At 44.6% G+C, this 25,827-nt stretch overlaps 1 protein-coding gene across 1 annotated transcript in view; it reads left to right on the top strand.

Annotated features, from left to right (window-relative positions):
* syne2b (spectrin repeat containing, nuclear envelope 2b) overlaps positions 1-25,827 on the top strand; it is a 100,846-nt gene that overhangs the window by 33,324 nt on the left and 41,695 nt on the right. The window contains exons 49-77 of the mRNA XM_037072237.1: positions 19-235; positions 376-474; positions 667-831; positions 1,077-1,424; positions 1,635-1,771; positions 2,289-2,418; positions 2,734-2,907; positions 3,007-10,197; positions 10,992-11,237; positions 11,618-11,773; positions 11,882-12,123; positions 12,333-14,400; positions 14,544-14,878; positions 14,969-15,113; positions 15,235-15,435; positions 15,577-15,836; positions 16,281-16,440; positions 18,955-19,110; positions 19,244-19,384; positions 19,545-19,721; positions 19,819-19,956; positions 20,050-20,235; positions 20,346-20,459; positions 20,600-20,752; positions 20,844-20,960; positions 21,119-21,256; positions 22,863-22,997; positions 23,560-23,637; positions 24,982-25,149. Coding sequence (XP_036928132.1) covers positions 19-235; positions 376-474; positions 667-831; positions 1,077-1,424; positions 1,635-1,771; positions 2,289-2,418; positions 2,734-2,907; positions 3,007-10,197; positions 10,992-11,237; positions 11,618-11,773; positions 11,882-12,123; positions 12,333-14,400; positions 14,544-14,878; positions 14,969-15,113; positions 15,235-15,435; positions 15,577-15,836; positions 16,281-16,440; positions 18,955-19,110; positions 19,244-19,384; positions 19,545-19,721; positions 19,819-19,956; positions 20,050-20,235; positions 20,346-20,459; positions 20,600-20,752; positions 20,844-20,960; positions 21,119-21,256; positions 22,863-22,997; positions 23,560-23,637; positions 24,982-25,149 — 13,975 coding nt within the window. The remainder of the gene's footprint in view (positions 1-18; positions 236-375; positions 475-666; positions 832-1,076; positions 1,425-1,634; positions 1,772-2,288; positions 2,419-2,733; positions 2,908-3,006; positions 10,198-10,991; positions 11,238-11,617; positions 11,774-11,881; positions 12,124-12,332; positions 14,401-14,543; positions 14,879-14,968; positions 15,114-15,234; positions 15,436-15,576; positions 15,837-16,280; positions 16,441-18,954; positions 19,111-19,243; positions 19,385-19,544; positions 19,722-19,818; positions 19,957-20,049; positions 20,236-20,345; positions 20,460-20,599; positions 20,753-20,843; positions 20,961-21,118; positions 21,257-22,862; positions 22,998-23,559; positions 23,638-24,981; positions 25,150-25,827) is intronic.

Genomic DNA, 25,827 nt, shown 5'->3' with positions numbered 1-25,827 from the left:
TCTGTTATGACCCATCAGACAGTTGCAGGGTGTCGTGAAGCTTCTGCTGTCCTGTCAGAAGCAGCGAGACCAGGCTGAGGCGCGTCTGTCCGAGCTTCAGAGGCAGACGTCCGACCTGCCGCGTGTCTTCCCCTGGCCGGGTCTGGGGGAGCGGAGGCAGGCGGTGGAGCGGGCCCGGACCCTGCTGGACCAGAGCACAGCTTTGGCCCCCGTCCTCTCAGACGTCCGCACGCAGGTAAAACCCTGACAGGAAAACGAGTATCATTAATTTGTGTCAGCTCATGACATAAGTTGAAATTCAGTTGTCAGGTGGAGTTGCTCATAAAATCTTATCGAACACAAGGATTAATATAAGTTTGCACTGTTCTGCTCAAGGCTGCAAAGCTGTTTGAGACCACAAAGGACCCCGGCTGGTCAGATCCCTCCTGGACAGCAAAGGAAGAGTCCATTCCTGCCATGCTCAAACAGCTGACTGTGAGTTCAGCACCCTGTTAGAGAGACACACTAATCCTCAAGACAAAATCTACCTGTCTTTAAAGTTCGTTTTGTTTAGTAAGTCATAAACTATTCACTGTCCCAAAATAGATGTATCTATGTGTTGATGTAAGATAGTAAAATGAGTTTGACTTCATCTGTCTGTGAAATTCAAACTACTGTTGTTTCCAGGATGCGGTAACTGACCTGGAGGAGGGCATCATGACGGAGCGGCAGTGCACCCAGCTGGTGGAGCAGCACGAAGCAGCCCAGGACTGGCTGAGGGAGCAGGTCAAAGGCCTGGGAGCTCCTCCAGCAGACAGACAGGGTCTGCACAGCTCCGTCAACACTCTGAAGGTCAGATAGTGAAACACAAACACACTGTTTTGAGTATTTTAATCTGCCACTGAAATATTCATGTTGTATCAAACTCACAAGATCCCTTAAATAGTAACAAAATGTCATGACATTTCTGGAGCTGAGCAACGCCCTCAAAACACTGACTTTTTGAATTATTTTGTTTATTATAATATTCTCAAACATGTACAACAGTTTCTGTATTTTAACAATCTGCCTCTCCTCTCTCTCCCTCCTGATGCCAGGCTTTGCTCCAGACGGTGTACAGGGAGCAGAGGGAGATGAAGGAGCTGGACTCTGCCAGGGATAAACTGCTGAGCCTCTGCACCCCCGGAGGTCGTGATTCTCTGACCCTGGAGATCGGCCATCTCCATGACCTCTGTGCCACCTCTGAGCAGGAGGTGAAGGAGCAGCTGACGGCCTGCGGGACTCGGCTGGGGGAGCTGGACAGTCAGCTGGCCAAGAAGGCCCAGGGGCTGAAGGACCGAGCTGCAGCACTGCAGTGGGAGCTCCGCTCTCTGGACCAGGCGCTCAGTTACAGCGAGCCACAGAACAACATCGATCAGCTCCAGCAGCACTATCACAGCCTCCAGGTGATCAGTACTTTATTTATCCAAGCACAAAACCTAATGTCACGACCCATTCTACGTTCTGCATAAACCTGAGGAAAAGGTTATGCACACTAGTTGAATATGGGAGTTTGTAGCTTGCATGATAACTCACATTCCACCTGCAGATGTTTGAGATGTTGTTGCAGAATTGTGAATAATACTCACATGATTCTGATGTTCTTCTCCTGTCAGAACTGTGAGAAGTCACTCGAAGATTTGGGTGTCAAAGTTAGTGACCTTTACCAGGAAGTAAAGTCTACACCTGCCACCGACGAGCTGCCCACAGAAATAATCACTGTGGTGGAGTCTCTGTCCCAGCAACACGACAGGTAACACACCTCCAGCTGTGTTGTCAAACAGAAAACAACATCAAACACACTGTATGAGTGATTAATTATGGCTCCATCAGCACCTGTCATGCAATTTAATGTCTGATATCTTTTGTATAAACAAGAAAACCAAAGCAAACTCATGTCACATGAAGTCACATCTGTCCGCTCCGGCACGAGGGATTCTTAAAACTGTACATAGCCTCCCTGAAACAAATTCTACACGACAAGTTCTCAGCTGCCGTCCCTCTATTTCAAATTAGCTTTGGGTTACTCTTACATACCAGCTACATACCTCAGTGGTTCATTCTGCTCTTGACAATGACATGGAAACACAGAGTTCCTCTGATCTGTGATCCAAAGACTGCATCTTATCTAATCCCTGGTTTTTGAAACCAAGCAATAAAACTCACATCTATTCATTAGATTTATGCTATTGTCTGTTTTCATTTTTACCGGCAGATGCCAAGCAAACTATTGTTTTTTTGTAATAAATGTGACTCAATTATCTCTACAGTCTGAAATCCAGGCTGAGTGAGCATCAGAGTACCTGCTCTACAAACACCACTCGCTGTCTGATGGACAGCCTTCACGCCCTGCAGGAATGGAACCAAAGCAAACCATCAGAGTCCAAGTCTTCTGTGCAGGTTTCTGTCTTTTAATACTTTAGCTGTTATAAAGTATAACAGCAATACTTCTGAGTTTCCTGATATACTGCTGTTAGTGTTTGTGTCAGGGATGTCTACTGTAGTTAAATTTGTTTGGAAAATACATGTTAATTAAAAGAGAAAGATATTTCTTTAAACAGCTTTTAATTTAAGAAAGGTTGGTGTGTTTGTGAAATGAAATATTTTAACATGATGGAGCTCTTGTCAGTAGCTTATTTATGCTCTCAGTATTGATTGATTGATTGTTGTATATTTTCAATCACTACAAATACTTCTTTCTACTTGTGGTGTTAGGTGACTTTAGAAGAGGGTGAAAAGCTGCAGGTCAACCTGCGGGAGGCGCTGTCTCACCAGAAGTTTCTAACAGACTGTTTGATGCCAGTCCTGTTTAAGAAACTGGAGAGGGAGGGTTCAGAGGCACTCAGAGAGGCAGATGCACAAAAGGCTTCTCTCAACCAGAGCTTAAAGGTATTTAATCATGATAAATTGATTTACATATAATATTAATCATTAAATATTGCATGCACCCTTGTAGTAATTAACGCTATTTTCATTATTTCATTAAAGAAACTTGATGGACGGAGTAAACAAAAGCTGCCTGAGGTCCCCCATGGTAAACTAGAGGAGTCGATGACATCTGTAGTAGCACCGCCACGAAAAAACAAGCGCTCACCTGAGAAAAAAGTGGTTGAACTGCAGAAAAGCATTCCCTTAACAGATAAAGGTGATGAAATGACAATGTCAGCTGAGCTGCAAACTGAGGATAAAACATTTAAACCTACTATGCCAGCAACCATGGAGGTCACAAAAACTACTAGTGTGGAGCAAACAAGAATTGAAATAACCCAATTAAAACCTCAGCGTACAACCAGAGCTTCAGAACCGCACACAGCACAATCTTCCGACACAGAGATGCAGCCTAAAGCTGTACAGCAAGATATCACTGCTGAGCCTGTTGTGAAACCTGCTGCTGGGGAACCTGTACTGATCCAAAAGGTCATAGAGCAGTCTGCATCTGGTGTGGAGAAAACTACACCTGTAGCATCCAGGAGAAAGTCCAAGACTTTGGCTGTGGATACAGAGCCCGCCAAAACCAAGTTGGAGCCTGAAGTTGTGAAAACTATTATCACTCAAGTGTCACCCAGTACAGGAACTGCTACTGTGGGAGAAATAAGGAATATAGAAACCATTACACCTGGTGTTTCAGAGCCATTCATTACAGAACAAGCAGAGATCGTTGTTTTGAAAGACACGAAGCTCACACCTACCGGCAGGAAGTCAAAGGAAGGTCCCGACAGTCAGAAGCCAACCAAAATCACTGAAACTACTGTTGCGGAAAAAGCTAAGCTTTCACCAACTAAGAAAAAATCAAAGGGTCTGAAAATCTCCCCAGAACTTACTACAGAGGATGTGACTCCATCCAGGAGAAAGTCAAAGGAAGGGACACAGGGTCAGAAGCCAAGTGAGATTGCTGAACCTGTTTTGGAAAAAAGTGATCTTTATAAGGGTCTGAAACTTTCCCCAGAATCTACAACTGCAGAGCTGGCAAAGAGCAGGGAAGAGCCTGACAGTCAGAAGCCACCTTCAGCTCCAGAGCTGGTCACTATAACAACTGAAATTAGTGTTGTAGAAAAAAGTGATCTTTCACCAACCAAAAGAAAGTCAAAGGGTCTGAAACTCTCTTCAGAACTATCTACAGAGGATGTGACTGAGACCATGAAAGAGCCTGACAGACAGAAGTCTTCAGAGCAAACTGAAGTTGCTGTTTTGGAAGAAATTAAGGTTGTACCATCCAGGAGAAAGTCAAAGGAAGGCCCACAGGATCAGAAGCCATCAGAGCAAACTGAAGCTGCTGTTTTGGAAAAAGGTGATCTTTCACCAACCAAAAGGAAGTCAAAGGGCCTGAAGCCTTTCTTGGAAATTGGCTCCACCGAGCTGACAAAGACCACAGAAGAACTTTACAGTCAGAAGCCATCTTCAGCTCCAGGTGGAGTCACAGGACCAACTGAAATTATTGCTGCGGAAAAGGGAAAGCTTTCACCAACAACAAGACAGTCGAAAGGTTTGAAACTTTCCCCAGAAGCTGTTACCACTGAGCTGGCACAGACCAAGGAAGAGCCTGAGAGTCAGAAGCCTCCACTGAGTTCAAGAGTGCAAACTGAAATGGTTGTTGATGAAGAAACAAAAATAGCAACCATTATTCTCGATGTTTCTGAACCATTGACTACAGAACAAACTGAGACTGTTGTTCTGAAAGAAACAAAGTTCATCCCAACCAGGAGGAAGACAAAGGAAGACCCTGACAGTCAAAAGCAAACTGAAACTACGGGCACTACTGTTATGGAAAAAGGTGATCTTTCACCAACCAAAAGGAAGTCAAAGGGCCTGAAGCCTTTCTTGGAAATTGGCTCCACCGAGTTGACAAAGACCAAAGAAGAGCTTTACAGTCAGAAGCCATCTTCAGCTCCAGGTGGAGTCACAGGACCAACTGAAATTATTGCTGCGGAAAAGGGAAAGCTTTCACCAACAACAAGACAGTCGAAAGGTTTGAAACTTTACCCGGAAGCTGTTACCACTGAGCTGGCACAGACCAAGGAAGAGCCTGAGAGTCAGAAGCCTCCACTGAGTTCAAGAGTGCAAACTGAAATGGTTGTTGATGAAGAAACAAAAATAGCAACCATTATTCTCGATGTTTCTGAACCATTGACTACAGAACAAACTGAGACTGTTGTTCTGAAAGAAACAAAGTTCATCCCAACCAGGAGGAAGACAAAGGAAGACCCTGACAGTCAAAAGCAAACTGAAGTTGCAGGTGCTACTGTTTTGGAAAAAGGTGATCTTTCACCAACCAAAAGAAAGTCAAAGGGCCTGAAACTCTCCCCAGAGTCTGCTACCACAGAGCTGACACAGACCAAGGAAGAGCCTGAGAGTCAGAAGCATTCGTTGAATTCAAGAGTGCAAACTGGACCTATTGCTGTTGAAGAAACAAAGAATATTGCAACAATCATTCTAGATGTTTCAGAGCCTACAGAAAAAACTGAAACTATTGTTTTGAAAGAAACAGAGCTCATCCCAACCAGACCAAAGTCAAAGGAAGATTCTGACAGTCAAAAACCAACTGAAATTAAGGAAACTACTGTTTTGGAGAAAGGTAAGCTTTCCCCGACCAAAAGACAGTCAAAGGCTCTGAAACTCTCCCCAGAACTTGCTGTCGTGCAAGAAACTAAGACTATACTAACCAGGAAGAAGTCAAAGGAAAGCCCTGATGGTCAGAAGCCAACTAAAATTACTGAAACTACTGTTTTGGAAAAAGGTGATTTTTTCCCAAAGCTTGGTACCACAGACCTGACAGAAACCAAGGAAGAGACTGAGAGTCAAAAGCCACCTTCAACCCCTGGCATGACCACAGGACCAACTGAAAGCACTGGTGTGGACAAAGGAAAGCTTTCACCAACCAAAAGAAAATCAAAGGGTTTGAAAGTTGCCCCAGAACTTGCTACCACAGAGCTGAAACAGACCAAGGATGAGCCTGACGGTCAGAATCTTTCATTGAGCTCAAAAGTGCCAACTGAAACTGGTGTTGTTGAAGAAACAAAGAATATAGCAACCATTATTCTAGATATTCCAGAGCCATTCACATCTGTCCCTGTTAAAACTGATCCTGAAGCTCTACCAACTGAGAAAAAGTCAATGAGCCTTGAGGTTTCCACAGTTCCAGAGTCACTATCTTCCCTTGGAAGAACTACTGGTGTGGAGTCGAGGGAAACAAAACAAGGACCTGAAAATGATCCTGCAGTCCCAGAATTTGTGCAAAGGCAAGCTGAAACTGCTATTGTGCAACAAACTAAGATTCTACCACCCAAGAGAAAGTCAAAGAGTGCAGAATTACCTCTTAAACATGCAGACACTGATGAGCCTCAGACAAGGGAAGGGCCTGAAGGTCAGAAATTTTCTTTCAGTTCCAATGACCAAAATCCAAGTGTTGTTATTGAAGAGTCAAAGCGTGTACCAACTAGAAGAAAATCAAAAAGTGGTAATATTTCCACAACTTCTGAGACAGTTACCCAAGATAGATCACTTGATGTGGAGCCTGATCAAAAAAACAAAGAGTCTAAGAGAAAGTCATCAACTCCAGAGGAGGTCACTGCAACAACTGAAATTACTGTTGAAAAGAGTGTGCTTTCACTGACAGAAAGAAAGGGTCTGAAATTTTCCCCAGAATCTGCAACTGCAGAGCTGGCAAAGAGCAGGAAAGAGCCTGACAGTCAGAAGTCGTCTTCAGCTCCAGAGATGGTCACAACATCACCTCAAACTACCATTGCGGAAAAGGACACACTTTCACCAACCCAAAGAGTGTCAAAGGGTGTTAGAGCACCCTCCGAATTACCTACTACAAAGTTAACAAAGACCAAGGAAGACCCTGACAGTCAAAAGCCATCTTCAGCTCCAGAGCTGGTCACCATAACAACTGAAATTAGTACTGTTGAAAAAAGTGTGCTTTCACCAACCAAAAGAAAGTCAAAAGGTCTGAAACTTTCCCCAGAACCTGCAACTGCGGAGCTGGCAAAGGGCAGGGAAGAGCCTGACAGTCAGAAACCATCTTCAGTTCCAGAGGTGGTCACAACAGCATCTGAAGCTACAGCTGTAGAACAGGGTATACTTTCACCAACCAAAAGAAAGTCAAAAGGTCTGAAACTTTCCCCAGAACCTGCAACTGCGGAGCTGGCAAAGGGCAGGGAAGAGCCTGACAGTCAGAAACCATCTTCAGCTCCCGAGGTGGTCACAACAACATCTCAGACTATGGTTGTTGAAAAGAGTACACTTTTACCAACTAAAAGAGAGTCATGTGAAGTGCCTCAAACACAGCCACCTCTCGCCATCAAACCCACTGACACACCAAATTTGGCAGATTATATTAAAAATTTATGGAAAAACACAGATGAGAATGAGAAGAGATACATAGTTCTCAATCTGCCTGATACAGGAGTCACCCAGACAGGCAAGATAAAGCCACATCAGCCTGAGGCAGATACTGTGGTTGACAGTGACTCAACTCCACCTACATCTACTGTGTTTGCTGTGGCAGAGGCAGAGTTTTCGGGAATAAGCTCAACTGAGCAAGACAAACCACTTGAAACTACGAGTCAGCTGAAACCCCCGGAGACCACAAAGGAAAGACCCAAAGAGTACAGGGAACTTGGTGTTAAAGATGAGCATGCTAAATTATCACCAGAACCACAAAGCAAAGACACGACTAGCACTGATATTCAGAAAGAGAAGGCTGCAGTTAAGTTGACCAGGGTAGAAGTGCAAGAAAGCATGAGTAAATGTCAGGACAGTGTGGCTAAAGGTGACTCCAAACAACCCACCTCTGCTGTTGTTACAGCAGTGCAGCCAAGTGAAGCAGAGACAGTTTTACAAATAAGCTCATCTAAACAAGACACAGTAACAACAAGCCAAAAGTTGGAGGTCTTGAGTACTACACAGGAAAGACCCACAGATTTCAAGGAGTATGATGCCCCGGTCAAGCATGGTAAAGTGTTGACACATGATGTGCATGATGAACCCAAGAGCCTAGATGAAAAGTCTGTTAAGAAAATCCATTTGGGGCCTGAAGTGTGTGTTCTAGAGATAGACATACAGACCAGGCCAGATAAGGAAAACACATCTGTCTTAAGAGCAAAAGGACTAGATATTGTTCAGACAAGTATCCAGAGGGAAGGGGAGCCACAGAACAAAGATATGAGTTCTGCTGAATTTAAGCCAGAGGAGGGTGCAGTTAAGATGACCACAACAGAAGTCCGAGAGAGCAGCACTGATGGGCAAGATAATATGGCTCCAAGAGACTCTGCCCAACCCCCTACTGCTTCTAAAGCATTGCCCGTAGATGAAGAAGGGACAGAATGTATAGAAATATGCTTCTCTGAACAAGATCTGGTGAAGCCAAGCCAAACTGAAATTCAAAAAGGCCTTTTAAAAACCACACAGAAGGAACACAAAGTGGTCAAGGAACATGGTGTCCAAGAACAGAAACTGGACAGTGTACCCAAGAGCTTGGATGAAAAATCAGTTTCAATGGAGAAAATCCATATGGGGCCTGAAGTACGCATCCTAAAGGCAGATACAACAACCAGTCTGGGGGATGATAAAAACACATCCGTCACAAAAGAGCCAAGGGTAGATGTTGGACTGACGAGCATCCAGGGTGACAGAGTGCCAGAAAACAAAGGCATTCCTCCTGCTGATGGTAGACCAGAGAGAGCTGCAGCTGAAAAGGTGAAGGTACAAGAAAGCAGTACTAAAGGTCAAGACAAAGTGCCTCAAATGGGCTCTGCTAAACCAACATCTCCTGTTTCTGAGACATTGCAACCACATGTGACAGAGACAGAATTCATAGAAATAAATTTATATGAGCAAGACATCCTAAAACCAAGCCAAACTGAAACTAAGACGGAGCTCTTGAAAAGCACACAGGGTAAACCTACAGAGGTCAAGGAACATGGGCTCCGAGATGAGCATCCTAAAGTGCCAACACACGGTGTGCAAGGTGTACCCAAACACATGGATGAAAAGTCTGTTAAGACAGAGAGAATCCCAAAACCAGATACACAGGCCACTGTAAAGGAGCATGAAATAATATCTGTTGAAATATCAAAGGCCCCAACAGTTGATGTAGACCAAACAAGTATCCCCTGCGAAAAAGTTCCAGAAACCAAAGACCTGACTTCAGCTGCTGTTCAGCCAGAGAAGGATAAAGTCAAGATGACCATGGTCGAAGTAAAGACGAAGGAACTTGATCACCAGGAACAACATCCCACTGTGTCGACACATGATGTGGATGGTGCAACTAAGAGTGTGGAACGAAAGTCAATCACAATGGAAAAAATAATCAAGGGGGCTGATGAGGGTGCTTTACAACAGAATATACCTGTGGTTCAAGTGGAGGAGGAAAACATCTCTGTCGTGTTGACAAAGAAGCCTCGGAAAGTTGAGGTTCAGACTAGTATACAGGGTGAAAAAGTTCCCGAAATTAAAGATAAGACTTCAGCAGATGTTCACCCCAAGAAGGCTGCAGGTGAAACAAGAGCAGAAGTGCAAGAAATCAAAACGGAAAGGCAAGAGATTGTGACTGAAGGTGACTCTACTTCTCTGCTGACCTCTGCTATTCTTGCAGCTGCCCAGCCACGTGATCCAGGGAGAGAATTTGTAACTATAAGTTTATCTGAACAAGCTCAGTCAAAACCAAGCCAAACTGGGACTCAACTAGAACTCACCAAAACCACACAGGACAGACCCGAGGAGGTCAAGGAGCCGCTTGTCCATGGATTACCCAAAAGCCTGGAGCAAAAGTCTGTTGACATGGAGGAAATCCAACAGACTCTACATGAATACAAAACTGACACAACAGAAAAGGAGCCAAGGATGGAGTCAAGTATCCAGTTCGAGACAGTTAAACAAAGCAAGGATGTGGCTGCCACTGACGTTCAGCCCAAGTCTACAGTTAAAATAACCAGAGTAGAAATGCAAGAACGCTTTGCTGAATCGTTGTCTGAACCCAGCGTGGTCCCTAAAACCCAAACAGAGAAAAGTGCATTAGATGCAGTGAAGAAGGAAGAAGACCAGAAAAGCGGGAAGAAGAGGACAATTCAGGAAAAGGAAAAGGAGACAATGGTTAAAGTAGAAATACAAACCGTTCCACTTCCAGCAGCAACGACTACCACCACGGGAGTGAGGCTTCAGAGTGCAGATTCACCACAGGTAAGACATGGGGTCGCATATTGTTACATATAATATTACTGTATACAAACTAGCTCATCACTATGTTCTTAATACCACATTCATCTCCACTAGTTCATGGTTAATGACCCTAACCCTACTAAATTTAAATGTATTCTCCCACTCTATATCATGACATTTCTCATATTTTTTAAAAAAGAAGAAAACACACTGTGTTATACTTTTACCATTCAAGAAACACCAGTTGAAAATGCAGCATACCTGTCTGTTTGCAATAGAAAATGATATTACATACTCGAAAACAAGTTGAGCAGAGTGTGAGAAAGAAAGCAATATCCAGTGAAAATGAGGGTAAATATAGTTGTCTTGCTCCAGGGAAGTCGTATATGTGCATCGACGTCTCTCTGACATGCTTGTTTGTACTTGCTTTCTAAGATTCTTGCGACTAACAGATGCATGGTTGACTGATATACATAACTTAAAGGGCTTTGTAAAAAGTAATAGATTTCACAAGCTCTTAATTTTATAAATATTACATGCAAACCAACGAATAACGACTAGAGACGTAAACACCTGTACTACCAAAGGCTTTATTGCCTCAAGGTTGCAATATGAGCATGCTCATACAGGTTTTCACTATCTTACCTGCAAGGGGGTAAGACTTGGCATACTTCCAGAGAAAACGTATTATTCAAAGGGGCGGTCTTGTTTCAGAATTTGCTGTTCTCAGCACAACAGAAAGAGTCGAGGATTAGGAGTATTTGTCAGAATTGTTCCTGCATTAATGCAGCGTTTCATCTTCACAATGGGAACAGGTGTACAAAGGTGACAAGACATCACCGAAACCTTCAATACTCAAGAAATCGTCAGCTAGCAGTACCTGGGGTGAGGTAACCTGGGTGGAAGGATTTCCCTCTCAGGAGGACAAAGCTCAAGCCGGAGCGGCTGTTGTGAAGACTGAGAAACTTGTTTTGGAGGAGCCAGAGGAATCTGAAATGGGGGGCATCTTCACAGTAGTACAGCTACTCATAGGCACAGGACCCAACAGTCAACTCAATGAGGTATCGTGATTATTTAAAACTTCAAACTGTCAGGAATATTTCATGAAATTACAAGTGTAATGAACATGTCATGTCAGTACTGTTAGTTTGAATCTAGCTTGTGTTTTTACATCCTTCTGTTTGTGTTTCACTACACATAAAAAATACACAGATAATTTCCAAAAATTGGCATGTTTTTTTTTTATATATATATTTAATATAAGGAACATTCAGAGTGCCCCACTTCCTACATTTATGGGCTCAAATTACATGGAATTAAAAATAATTTTTGTAGCAAGTTAATCTGTGGTCATGTTTGGACTCACCAAAACCCAATTCTGGGCCTCATCTGGAAGTTTTGAGACTCTGATGAGGGCTCTGATGTGTATCTGTGTCTTCAGGGTAAACTGCTGGAGGATACTCCAGAAGCTCTGATCAAATCCACCAGTGATCCGGACATCTGTCTAAGCAGGCTGGTGTCTAAAGTCCTGAGCTGCAAGAACCACCCAGCTGAACTCAACCCTACAGCCATGGCCAAGCAGCTGGAGGACGCTCAGGTGAGATTTAGAGACACAGGGTGCATGACTCACTAGAGAACTAGTAACATTTGCACCAAAATTATAGGCTTTGAATGTCTTTGTGTTTCCTTTGCTTGCTGAGTACAGGAGTGCCAAGAGACTGCCCAGGCACAGATGTCATTGCTCTCTCAGATGAAAGAAGCTGATGCTGAGAACAGGGATGCTCTGGAGCTTGCAGAGGACCAGTGGTATACTGTAGTTCAGGATGCAGCTGCTGTCGTCCAGAGTAAAGAGGCCCAGGTGCAGGCAGTGACTGATTACTGCAGACAGACTGAAGCAGCCAAGAACACACTGGAGAAACTGACAGCAGAACTGGATGCTGTTAGAAAGTGAGTTATCATCTTGGGTTTCATTTTAATTTCTTGATTAAAGGTTGCAGTTACTATATTAGTGTATTATACAATATGTTTCTGGTTCAATGTATTAAGACTCACTTTATAAAGGATTTAAGGATCGGGGCTCGACTCTCAACACTCGCGGATGTAACATTTTAATAGCCAAGCTCATGATTTCTAAACTCAAACCATTTTTCTTACAGGTCCCCAGAGGAGAGCAGCTCCAAGGTGGCAGCGCGACTATCGTCATTGCAGAGAAGTATGGAGAAGAAAAGAACAGTTCTTGGGAAGATGCTCGTGAGTCATACCAAGTTATGCCCACTCCTTAGCCGATCAGAGCGAGCAACTGCACAGACTGAGCAGAATAACCTCCAGGGGAAGTGGAGACACCTGGAAAGAGATGTAGAGAGGACCTTATATCACACAAATGCTCATTCTCAAGAAACCAGCAGCCTTATGTCTTCGATATCAAGTCTTCAGAAACAATTGGAAACAATCAGCAAAGACCTTGAAGCCAAGTCTCCTTCAGCTACTCCTTGGACTTGCAAGAAGGCACAGGAGCTGATGGTGGCAAATGCTGAGGTTAAAGCTGCCCAGCAAAAACACCTTCATTTGCAGCACCTGGCTGATGCTTTACTCCCCAGCTCACAGTGGGAGAATGAAACAAAAGAGATACAGCAGGGGCTTTTGAGGGTCAAAGACCAACTTTGTCACACAGAGAAACTGGTGTCTTCTCACGCTCAGAGCAGCAGCAACCCCATCATGGAGAAAATCATTGTGGTGATGAGGGACGGCCTTGCCTGGGCAAAGCAGACAGAGAGTGACATTGAGGGCAGGAGGAAGAGGGTTGCTCTCCTCCCTGAGGAGGTGCACCGGCAGCTCAGAGATCTGAGGGAGTTGCAGTCTGAGGTCATGGCCAAGCAGGGCCAGCTGGAGACACTGGTGGAGGAGGTGACAGAGCTCCTTCCACAGCTGGACCAGACTGAGGAGGTGCCCATGGTGCGCTCTTCTCTGGAGTCCCTGGAAGAACTCTCTCATTCGACCACTGAGAAGCTAGCAAAGGCTGTGAGAGAGACCGAGTCAGGACTGCAGACCAGAGAAAAGCTGTCAGAGCAGATAGCTGACCTGGACTCCTGGGTTATAGCTCATCTGCACAGAGAGGCCTCCAGGTGTCCAGACTATGAGTTCAGGAGCCCTACTGAACTTGATCGCAGGGTTCGTCAGATCCAAGAAACCCTGGCTGAGGCAGAGAAACAGGCTGCTGTCTGTGAGGCTCTTTTAATGAAGAGTAAAGACATTGCCGCTGAACTTAGTGTCACAGAGAACTGTTTGCTTTTTGACAAGCTCACCAACCTTCAGGAAGACATCCAAGCTATCAGCAGCTATGAGCAGGCAAACAAACAGGACCTGGAGGAACTCACCAAGACTGTAGATTCAAGTCAGAAAAACCTGGTTACAATAGAAAAAAGTCTCAGGCAGATGTTAATAGATCTGAGTAGACACAGGTACCCCATCACAAAAGAGTCCCTGCAAGCTCTGGAGCCTTACAAACACATGATTTTGGAGCACAAGTCCCAGGTTGACCTTCTGTTACCATGGATTCCCCAGGAAAAGACAAGGGAAATGTACTCTGTCATTTCTGAACTTCACGGCAAAATGGCCACCCTGGAAATTAAATCCAGAGATCACGAGAGGTACCTGTACTTGAGGCAGTGTGTGGAGGACCTCAGGGAGAACATACAGGACCAAGTCCCTGAGACCAAGGAAGACAGCAGGGATCTGCAGGAGAAGTACAAACTTTGTCAGAACCTCCTCATCCAATTTCCTCTGATAAAGTATTTGTCTGCGGAGGCTCACTCCAAACTCCAGATGATCTCTGCTGACCTTTACCCCTCACAGCTGTCTGCAGAGCAACAGAGGCTGAGACAAAACGAGGAGAGCCTTAATGTCTTGGAGATGACACTCAACAACAACCTCAGCATCATAGAGAGGACCGTGCTGAAGGATCGAGATTTTGAATCAGAGAAGGAAGCCAGTCAGTCCTTCCTTAAGAAGATCCAGGAGGTGCTCAAGAAAGTCCCCATGGTCGAGCCAAACGAAAGAGCAATTAAAAACTTGTACAGAAGAATCATGTCTTTGAGAAAGAGTGTAGAGTCAAAAATGAGAGAACTGGAGGTTCTGCAGCAAAAGAAGGGAACCAGACGAGGAAGTGCATCTCAAAATCTGATGGACCTGAAGAATGCAATCATCCGTGAATGTGACTCACAAATGGCAAGTAGCATCGTTATTGTTTTTATGTATATGTTTTTATAGGTGTTACAATAACTAGACTGGGCATAGGAACATTGTATGTCATAATTATGTCGGTGTGTAGTTGAGTGTGTAGTTAAGAAATTGTCTTCATTCTGTTTTAGGAGAACATCTCTCAGGCCAGCGAGTCTTTTAGAAGCTACACATTTTCTGTCAGTCAAGCGGTCCAATACCTGAGGGACATCGAGATCGCTCTGCTGCCCCCGCAAGGCTCTGCTGGACTCTGCTCTGACAGGCTGGAGGAGACCCAGCAGGCGTTGGCCTTGCTGCAGCAGCAGTTCCAGGCCCATGTGGAGCAGCTCCAGAGCCAGGCCGCCCTGCATCCTTACCTGTCCCCGCAGAAGGTGGAGCAGCTCCAGGAGAATGTTCTGAGCCAGCTCCTGGTGAGGATGTCCACCCTCCAGGCAAAGGGCCACGTACGGCTGGAGTGTCTCAGCAGGTAATAGGCTCACACAGATGAAAGTCTGATTTCTTAACTCAAGTCAAAGTCAAAGCACATCAAGGGAACAAAGTTATTTCTGTGTTTCAGGTGTGCAGAAAATCACAAAAGATTCATCAAGTGCAAGGAGGAAATCATCCTGAGTGTGAAGAGTGCAGAGAGCAGCCTCCTACAGGTCATCCGTCAAAAGGTCACCTGTCTCGCTGACTGCACCGACCAGCACGACAAGCTCCGAGTACGTATGAGTCCTGTCCTCTCTGAGGTTCACTGCTACAGGGACACGTATTTTCCACCACAGAAAAACTGACCTAAACAATGCTTTTATGCTTTTTGACATGCCTCTATCTCTTGTCCAGGCTCTGTCTGAGGAGGTGGAGTCTCTGCAGTGGCGTCTAGAGGAGCTGAAGGAGTGGTGCCCAGAGCAGAGCTGCTGTGGAGGCAGGGTGGCCGCCATGACTGCACTCTCCAAACGGATATCCAGATTACTCCGCTGCACACGAGAGCTGACAACTCGTAGTAAAGACAGGATTGCAGAATGGAGTGAAATCACCAGCAGTGTAAGTAAAACTGCATTACACCATTTTTTGTCCCCAGTTACATTGAACTTGCGACTATGTATTATATTATGTTAAGTTGCTTACATTACTGTCACTATGAGGCATTTTGGAGACCATACTGTTTGTGGTCCCTCCTCACAGGTGGAGAAGGCCTCCGTTGTCCTGGAGCAGGTAAAGGCGGAGCTTCCTAGCAGCACTGGGTTAAAGGCCACCACTGAGGAGCTTCACGACCTGCTGCAGTCCTGGGAACAGTACCAGGACAGACTGGACTGCGAACATCGAGCCCTGTCCGCACTGGAGCTGCGCACCGCCAGGCTACAGGGCGTCTCCGCCGACCTGGAGCAGGCTCCTCCCACTCCGCTCTGTCAGAGGCTGCAGGCGATGCAGGCTCGATATTGCAGGTAAGGTGGAGTTTGATGTGTTGGATGCACATTTTTGAGGAAGGAAGGAAAAAAGTCTAAACATTCAAACTCTGGATGGCAACCTTTACCTGAAGGATTCCCCACCGGCCTCACCTTGTTTCATCATCCTGCCCTCGTCCACTAAATCAATATATCCAGTTTGCTGTCTACCATCTAATCCATCTAAAGGCAGCATTAGGCTGTTGACACAAAAATCTCAACTACACACAAGCCCTGCTACGCCTGGATAAACAATCAGGGTAAAGTGGGTCGGACGTAGGCTGCAGTGCCTCCGAGGTTATACAGTATTTAAATACATTTACAGTGACAGTACTTTAACATGCAGCCCTGTGCTCTGACTTTAACGGTGGACGTTGCTCTCAGTGCAAACTGTCACATTCATAGGCTGAAGGTAAATCCTTGTATGCGTGTGTGTTCTCACAGTGTGAAGCAGAAGAGCGGGGAGGGTTTGGAGGCGACCAGGATGGAGCTGGAGGAGAGAGAAAAGGTCCGGGAGGAGCTGCAGGGCACTCGGGTCTGGTTGGAGGCTGCGGATGGTCTTCTGTTAGAGATGGAGCAGAGCGGCAGCACGAAGGAGCTTCAGGTAGGATGCTCGTCTAAACCGGTGTTCATCAGTGACTGTTGTCATTCGAATCCTAAAGGAAAAGTTTCAGCGTAACTCTACAGCAGAGTTTTCATGTGCAAATACACAAATACACACAAAACTTTCTTTATTTTGTGCTACAGGAGAATACAAGAATACAGGAGATGTTTATCATCTTTGCTATGTAAAATAAACATTTTACTTCATTTGGGCGACTTTCTGTGACCCATGACATGAAAAACAGTTGTCACATTGTATTGTTAGGATCTATTTTGTACAGTTTTCTCAGATTTAATTAAGCACACTGCTTTGTTTTTGAGATTCCTAAAGTGACCTGTCTGCTCAACTTGTTCAGAGTCTGCAGCTCTCCTTTCATGTGGCAGACTGTGTCCTGTCCCTTAATCAGTGTGACATTCTGCATATGATAAAAACAGCAACCTTACTTATTTGTTCAAATACTGATAATTCAGTTAATTCAACACTAGAATGACCATGACCATTCTGACCTTTTTATTGGCTGTAACTCATTAAAAAAAGATTTTATATAAATTACACAAAAGGCAGCAGATGTTCATATATTAGTTTATAAACCTGTAGTGAGTTCTTTAAAGATATTCCATCAGAATGAAACGCAAGAAAACAAAATGGCCACTCTCTGCACTGTTGATTTGCTGTGTGGAAACAAGTTCTCGGAGAGAATTTACAGTATTTTGATGGATTCATGCAAAGAATCATGATCGTGAAGACATTATTTTTCTCTCAAATAAAGACACGAGGCATGTACTTTACAGAGACGACGTCCCGTGGCAGAAAAACAAAATAGTTTCAGTTGGACTCGACCCCCCAGGACCATCTGTAGGACCTCCGAGTGTCTCCAAATTCACTTTCAGAACAGTGACAGTGAGCGCAGAGCTGGAGTGTGTCTCTCTCTGCAGCCAGCGGAGTGTAGATAACGAGTCTCTAATGAGATGGGACAGCTTCATCGTCTGAACTGAAAACACAATGATGCAATTGTGCTCACTGCGCCCAACATTACAGGTCATTGCTATTTTTATTAACAGCACATGAAACACACTTGTTTAACGCTCAGCTAAAGCAGGGCTGGGCAATATGGCCATATATTTTTAGGCATTAATCAAGTCACAATATGTTGAAATCTTCTCAGAAGCTCTTCATAAAATTGAACATCACACATTTTTCTGACCTCGATATTGATATGGAGACAATATTCATGCAAAGTTGTGATTTTATCCAAACTAAATGCAGAGAGCTGGAGGCTGTCGGGTGTGTGGTGTAAAAATATGTCCAGTAAAAATATGAAGCATCTGAATGGAACCGTTGGTTTGGCCTCGGGCCTGAAGTCTGTTTAGTGTTCACTGTGTGAACCCACCAACCGGCAGAATCACTCTGCTCTTTGTCCCGAAACCTGAGCAGAGGCCAGCATCTCCTCATCCACTCCACACACACACACACACACACACACACACACACACACACTGAGGGTCTGAGCTGATGAAAGACCTGAACACTCCACATCGCCCCCCCATCACTCCCACTACCCTCGCCCTCCTCTCGTACCAGACACCTTTTGTTCTGGTCTGTAAGTGGATCTTCCAGGTGGCCTTTGTCGCCAAGTCATTCCACAGACACACACACACATTTCTGCTTCTGTATTTATGAGGACACTCATTGACATGATACAGTCCCAGGCTCCTAACTTCAGTCTGTAACCTTAACCCTCACACAGGCCTTTTTAAGAAGGAAGAGCAAGAGAAACTTTACAAAAACTTCCACAAATGTCCTAAAACGTCCCCAATTTTTAAATTGTCCTCGCTTTCCAAATATGTACAGACTTGCTTTACATTGCTTATTTTTCCTCAGATTCGTCGTCATTTTCAAAAACTTAAAATGAAAATTGGTCCTCATAAAGATAGACACACAACCACACACACACACACACACACACACACATGTCCCGCTGCAAAGAAACTGTCTCCTCGCTCTTCCATTGTAATCACACACACACACACACACACACACACACACACACACACACACACACACACACACACACACACACACATGCTCAGTTAAGATAACAAGATTCACCTCTTCAGCATCGGACGTATTCAGCACCAGGTAGTCTCCTCTGCATTGTCTGTTGCATTTTTCTTATTTAACATGTGTTGTGATTGTTGAGCAGAATCTTGTGGAGGTGCAGAGAATTCGTTTTGTCTTTGTGAAACTGAAGGACTTTGTTTAATGAAAGCAGCGCAGGAGACGAGCGCTAACTGCTGAGAGAGCACCGAGAGCTTAGAAGCAGCTTGTGGAAAAGATCGACGTCTGTGTCTTTTTGTTACAAAATACTGCAAGAATTCTACTATTTGACTAAAAAAATCCTCAGTTTCATGAGCGTTATACTCTTCTTGACTGTGTTGATGCTGATGTTGATTTGTCTGTCTTTTTTTTTGTTGTATTTTTTGTCATTTACACATTTCTTCTCTCTTGCTTCAGGAGGTTCACGGTCAGCTGTGTACCCAGAAGGCTTTGGTCCAGCGCATCATGGAGAGCCTGAAGATGAAGTACTCAGACATGTACTCTCTGGTCCCCGTCGAGCTCGAAGGGCAGCTGAAGGAGGTCAAAGAGTCAATGCAACAAGTAGAAGTGAAGGTACATGAGACTTTTACTATAAGAAATACAAAAACATCTGTATGTGGCTCAGAAAGACTAAATGAGATAATTATGTTTAGAAATGTCTGCAGTCAAATCAAAAGACTTCAAATGTACCTGACTCATCCATCAGGTTGGAAAGGTGGTGGAGAGGAGCGGTCCGGTCCACAGGCTGGGGGCGAAGCTGTCTGAGATCCAGGCTGGCCTGAGGTCAGTTCAGAAAAGACTTGAACAGAGAAGCCCCGGTGTCGCTCACGCAAAGATCACTCAGAAGGTGAGGAGTGACCTGGCTGGATTATTACCTTCTTCTTCTGATTTTTTTGTTATTTTCAAGTTATATTTCATGTGTTTCTGTCATGATTTCCACCAGTAGTATGATGTCACGACTGAATAAATCAGAAAATAACCACATATGGTTGTGTGTGTGTGCTCAGCGCGTGTGGGACGAGCTGGACGTGTGGCACTCGTGTCTCGCGGCGCTGGAAGTGGCCATGCAGGACTTGGAGAACCCGGAGGAGGCGCTGAGCCTCACTGAGCGACTGGTGGAGGTGCAGCAGCTTCACTCACAGCTGGCCAAACAGGCGGAGCAGAGGACCACCGTCATCAGCAAGGTCAGAGCGACTTCCTGTCCCTGCGGTCCTCCTTTCACATCTGGTTTGGTTTCCTGATTAAGATTTTTAACTACATCTTATTTGTGTTCCTGCTCAGATTCAAACGTGGCTTCAGGAGCATCAGGAGATGATCAAAAGCTCTAAAAGCTGGAGGAACGAGGCTGAGTCGTGGCTCGCCGCCCCCTGTACCTACACCACGGCTAAATGTCTGAGCAGTCACGTTCAGGCTCTGCAGGTCGCTACTCTGAACTGTGCTGTCCTTTTCTTAATGCCACACTTACTCAATGGATCTTCCCTGACGAAGTTTGTCGTCTGTCTTGTGTTACAGACGGTGCTGGATGACTCGGCTCAGATCCGGTCCACCCTGCAGGGCTTCAGCTCAGTCCTGAAGGAAATGTCGCAGGTGTGTGACATCACAGCTCTCCAGGAACAGCTGATCGAAGCCGATCACCAGGTGGCCGACGTTCAAGACAACTTCACTGCTCCTCTGTCTCAACTGGAGCACGCTGCTGCTGTGAGTCTCAAACTCCTCCACAGATGTTGTTGTCTTTCTGTTAACTTACCTCATCTGTTGCTGCTATCTACTTGTGTTTTGTTAGTATTGATGGATCTTTTGCTGTCTAGGAGGTGGAAGCCATCGAGAGTGAAGTCAGGCGGATGGAGAGTGACGTGGCTGAGATCAAGACCTTGTTATCGTCTCCAGAGACTTTGCCCAGCCCCAGAGAAGATAGCCTGAAGGTGAGACGGAAGAATGAAGTGGTTTTCATTTGATATCAACATGGTGTGATCTTCAGGATAACAAAAGACCAAAATCTACAAATGCTAAACGGTGGTTTGTTTTGAAGAATCAGTTTTTCTGAATGTCTCTATGTCTGCAGACTGTTGAGCAGAAGATCCAGTCCATGAGGAGAACTGTAGCGGAGATCCAGAAGTGTAAACCAGGTCTTTGTCTTCCGGACAAAGCTGAAGAGACTCTGACTGTCTTTACTGTCGTGGACCAGCTCCAGACTCTGCTGCTGGAACTGGAGAAGGTCAGTATGCACCTGTCGATCAGTGAGTCAGTCAGATACATCTTCTAGAAGTTCACTGAACTTTACTGAACCTTTTATTTTCATCTTGTAGAAGGTTCCTGCTCTGTTCATCCAGCAACCTCCGACTCCGGTCCAAGCCAAAGCTCCGTCAGTTCAGCAGACGAGCTCTCAGCCTCAACTCCCGAAATCCACCTCAGTGGAGGCTGAGGTGAGTTCAGTTCTACGCTTTGTCTTCAAATTGATTTAACTTTTAAAGTTATTTGTCTAATCCAACATTCAAAAAAAAGAAGGCTTCTATTGAGCCAAGATTAGCTGCTATCATAAAGGATGTATTTGATAAAAATGTAACTATGTGCCGCTTCTCAGAAGGCTGAAACGGAGCAGGGCCAAATCAGAATCGCCCGTGTTGAAGCAGACGTACTGAGGAGATCCGGAGCCAAGCTGCTGACTGTGGAGCAGTCCACACCTGAACAGAGGAAGTCCTGGACACCTGACAGCGCTCAGGTAAGGAGGCTGGAGAGCCATCGTGCTGGTTCTGAACACTAAAAGAAGCACCAACACTAATGAACACATGTGATGTGCCACCACAGAGCATTTGTTCTTACTGTTATTATAAACTACATTATTACATTATTACAAATTAACAGCACTGGATGGTAAAACTTGTGTTTTGAATATCAAATATTGACCTGTAGCCTTGAAATGTGACTCTTGGGGTATGAGAAGAGGACGTGGAGAGGACGGTACTAACATTCCTGCTTTCCCCGTTCTGTTATGTGTGTTTTTAACAAAGTGATTTAACATATTTCAAATGTTGTGTGTTTCCCTGCATGCTTTAAACTCCTGCATTTTTTTTCTATTGGAAGTTGTTATGAATTAATTTCATGCTGTTAAAAGTGCAGTGGGACATCAAGCTAGTTTGTGGTTTGCTGTGAAGTCTCCGATGTCTGAAAGTATCAGAAATGTTCCGAGGTAAATTGTTAGAGAACTATATGCAACATATTCTACCATAAACAGAAGACATCTCTGTTATCTGGCATGTGTGGCACAGTTTTGTCCTCCATCAGCTTCATATCCCACTGGGGATCAATAGCAGAGAGTGACGCCTGCCTGATACTGTTGATATGCTCCAGTTTGGTTTATTTTGGCATTTTTCTTTGAAATTTGTGCTTCTATGATGAGTGACTAGGCTACAAAGTTTACTTTTGTCTTTATTTGAGTGTTTTGAAATAGTTTTTTGCTTGTGTTGTGCTGTCGGGTGTTTTACTTTGAAAATCTACCAGCTGCTCTATGCATTGTCACAGCTTCCGTCCAGAACTCAGTCTTCCACATTCTTGGTGGCGAGAGCGTTGGCGTGCCTGGTGGAACCACAAACATTTAGAACAGCCATGAAAAGTCTCTGGCAGCCGGATCATAGATGTGTCCTGTAGGATCTGGTTGTAAGCTCTGACAAACAGGCCCACACAATTATCCATCCAGCCTCTAATGTAGGAAGTATTCATCCGGGCAGGTAGTGTAAACTTTGTATCCGCCAAACCAAGAACCATCAGACTGCCAGATAGCGAGGCGTTATTCATCACATGTCCACTTCTCCAGTTGTTGCTCAGCCATAGAAACTCATTTCATGAAGCTCCCAGGGAATAGTTCATGTGCTGATGCTTCCAGAGACAGTTTAGAAGTTTGCAGTGAGTGATAGTGAGATGATCGGGTTTTATTGGCCCCGCTCTGTGAGTTTGCCAGTTTACCACTGCGTGGTTGAGTTGTTGTTGCTCCCGGGCACTTCAGCTTCACAATATCACTTACAGTCGACCGGGGCAGATCTAACTGGGTAGAAACTTTCCAAACTGACTAAGGTGACATCCTCTGACAGCAAAACGCTTGAAGTTACTAAACTCTTGGTGACCCATTCTGAATCTGTGGAGATTTCATGGCTGTCTGCTGAATTATATGTACCTTTTAGCAATGAGTGTGGCTGAAACACCTGAACTCGAACAAGTAAACCGCAGCAGTCATTAGGGAAACAGCTTACAGCTCAGTGTCCCAGATGCACTTTTGCTCACCCCCGCCCCCCCACTGTGTGACTCTGCACATGAGCGTGTTTCCGTGTCAGCAGCGGGAGCATCAAGGCGTGCTCCAGGCTGAAGAAGCCGCAGAGAAAAAAGGGAATGAGGAGCACAGAATGGAAGAAGGTGGAGGAGGTGTTTTTTGGTGGCTCTGGGATACTTTCCTGGGCTCTTCTCCAGAGGTAACAATGATCGAGAGCTGCTGTGGAAGAATCTGTCATCCATTTTCTTTATCTGTCCACCCTCTCTTTCCCCCTCTTCTTCCCCTTAGAGATCCTTGTGACCCAAGTTCAGCTCCTCACGGTGTAGTGGGAGGTATTCACCACCAAATACACCTAAAACTTGAATTTGTTCAGATTCAATTGATGAAACTATAATCTGACCTTTTTGACTTGGGTCACTCTGCTCTCCACATCCCTGCTGGCAATGATCTCCTCACCTCTACTACCATCTCCCTACTCAAGATATCAGCTGCTTGTTGCTTCCAACCGTTCCCCGATCCTTAATACATCTCTTCAGTCAATATCCATGTGTTCCACTTCAACCTCCCTGCACATCTGTTTCTGGATTTTGTTATTTTTCCTCTAGAGGGCAGTATTGAACAGTAACTTGTGTTTGACAGCAACCATAGACGACTCAATTCTGTTAAGTCATGTTAGGTTAACAACAGTGTTCTCTCTTAAAACCATTTCACATTCTGCTGTGTGTATTGACTGTTTTAATATTTGGCATTGTTGGTGTTAGGACCCCATGGTGGCTGTTCCATTAGAGACTGAGGCTGCCGGTGGTCAAAGCTCTGAACAGACTGGAGAAGATAAACTGGTGAGTCAACTCTCAACACTGTCAGACATCATCACTGGCTCCGGTCGAATCCAAAGACTAAAACCAACAATGAACTGATCCTGTTAACAAGCATCCAAAGCCTGATGTATCCATTTTTCTATGCAGCATTTAAGAATATTCAACAACATTCACATACTATAGTTTATTTATACACAAATAAATGCTGTTGCATTGGAGTACATACTTAAACTGGTGGGTATCTGTTCTAGGAAATAATTTTGACATTTTTGAAAATGCAAGATACACACAGATCAGCCACAACATTGGAAAGACAAGTAGGTGAAATGAATAACGTGGATCATTTCGTTCATATTCTGCTGGGAAACTTTGGGTCCTGGCATGCACTGGTTGCCACTTGACATGCACCACCCACCCAAACAATGTTGGAAATCAAGTACACGTCTTTGTGGCCCTCCCTGCTGGACAGTGCACTCTAACACACCACAAGAACTGCTCAAGAATCGCTTAAAGAATGGGAGAATTGTACCCCCAAATTCCCTCAATCCCAGTCACTCAAGCACCTGTGGTACCTGCCGGATCAGGTCTGATCCAGGGAGGCCAAACCACTGGGTCTGGTGTCCTGTGGTGTCCTGCAACAGGGCATTGGCAGCAGATCCTGAGAGTCATCTGAGTGCGTTGCGTGATGGGCCTCCATATGGATCGGACTTATATTGGCAGGTACCACAGGTGCTCGATCGAATTTGAGTTCTTTGGAATTCGGAGGCCATTGGGGAATGCTGCGGCATTCGGGTGTGTACTTGGTCTGCTGCATTGTTTGGATGGGTGGTGCTTGTAAAGTGGCGTCAACATGAGTGTCACGACCCAAACTTTCCCATCAGAACATCACGTTGTAATGCAGTGCTCAGCGTTATTATATTTACCTGTCAGTTCTTTTAATGTTGCAGCTGTGTATCTGATACCTTTGACCAAGTTTTAAGATTTATGTAGGAACAGGAGCGGGCTTGGACCACTACACATTGTTGGTTTTAGTCTTATCATGGGATTTTTGACAATAACAAAGATATAAAATTACTAGGCCTGACTTTTATGTGTTTATTTCTTATATTGGTGGTGTCAGCTTTCACATTCATGGTAAATCCTGTAATAAGACTTGAAAACTGTCAATGAGAGCCACTGAATTTGTTTTACGATGCAGCAGGTAACACAAATATGTGAATAACAGTATGATATATAATTCCGTAACAGAGTGTATCAGTTAACTGTGTGGTTCGTTATCTGTCATGGTAACCCCGTACACTAAATGATCAGTGTATTTAACGGACTGACCTGACTGATCTTCTAACCCTGCTCATGTTTCTTCAGGATGTTGAGGGCCCCACTGACACCACAGAAGCAAGTTCATCTGAAGCTTTATCAAAACCGCTGGGCACTGTCAGAACTCAGTCCCTGCCTCAGAGCATGGTAAACACTGCCTCCACCGTAAAATTCTCCAAATCCGACCCTGGAGCCCAGCAGAAATGTGTAGTCTCCTAGATCTAGAACTTCTCACTTCTTCTTGACCTGAGCATTGAATTTCCATCTTTGTCTAGAGCCATGTTCTGAAGGAAGCATGCTTGTTCATTCACTTCGTTCATATCTTCTTCTAGAAAACCAAAACCCTTGATTTTTTTTTTCTTGAAGGTGAATGTTTTCACCACAGAGCCTTAGAACTCCAGAAACAAATCTTATAACTTCTTCTAGATCCAACTGTTGAACACAAATGTCACCTAGAAACAAGGGTTGTTCTTGAGTGGCCATTCTTCTCTCTGTGAAACGCCCTGTGTCTTCTAGAGTCAAGCCTAGATGTCAGGACTCTAAATCTAAAATCTTCTAGAACAATCCCTGGAACGCCCAAGTTCTTGTAGACCAAATCTATAGCATCATCTTCTAGATCTACAGATCTAGAGCTCCCTGTATATTACAGTGTCAACTGCAGAGCTCTGCTACAATCAAATCTCAGAAAATATTAATTCTTGTAGATCCAAATGTAAAACTTAATGTTTTCTCAAGAATCCAGCTTTAATTTACTTACCAGAACCTCTGCTGGAGAAAAACCTAGAACACCAATTTCTTCTACACCCACTTCTAGATTGCCCTAATTTTTGTTCTAGTTCCAACCATTAGAACGGCATGTCTTCTGAAAACAAGGCTTCCTCTAGAGCTTTTTTT

Source organism: Acanthopagrus latus, chromosome 16, assembly GCF_904848185.1.
Source record: "Acanthopagrus latus isolate v.2019 chromosome 16, fAcaLat1.1, whole genome shotgun sequence".
Classification (NCBI taxonomy): domain Eukaryota; kingdom Metazoa; phylum Chordata; class Actinopteri; order Spariformes; family Sparidae; genus Acanthopagrus; species Acanthopagrus latus.
The sequence above is the reverse complement of the archived record's forward strand: the minus strand, read 5'-3'. Positions and strand labels throughout refer to the sequence as shown.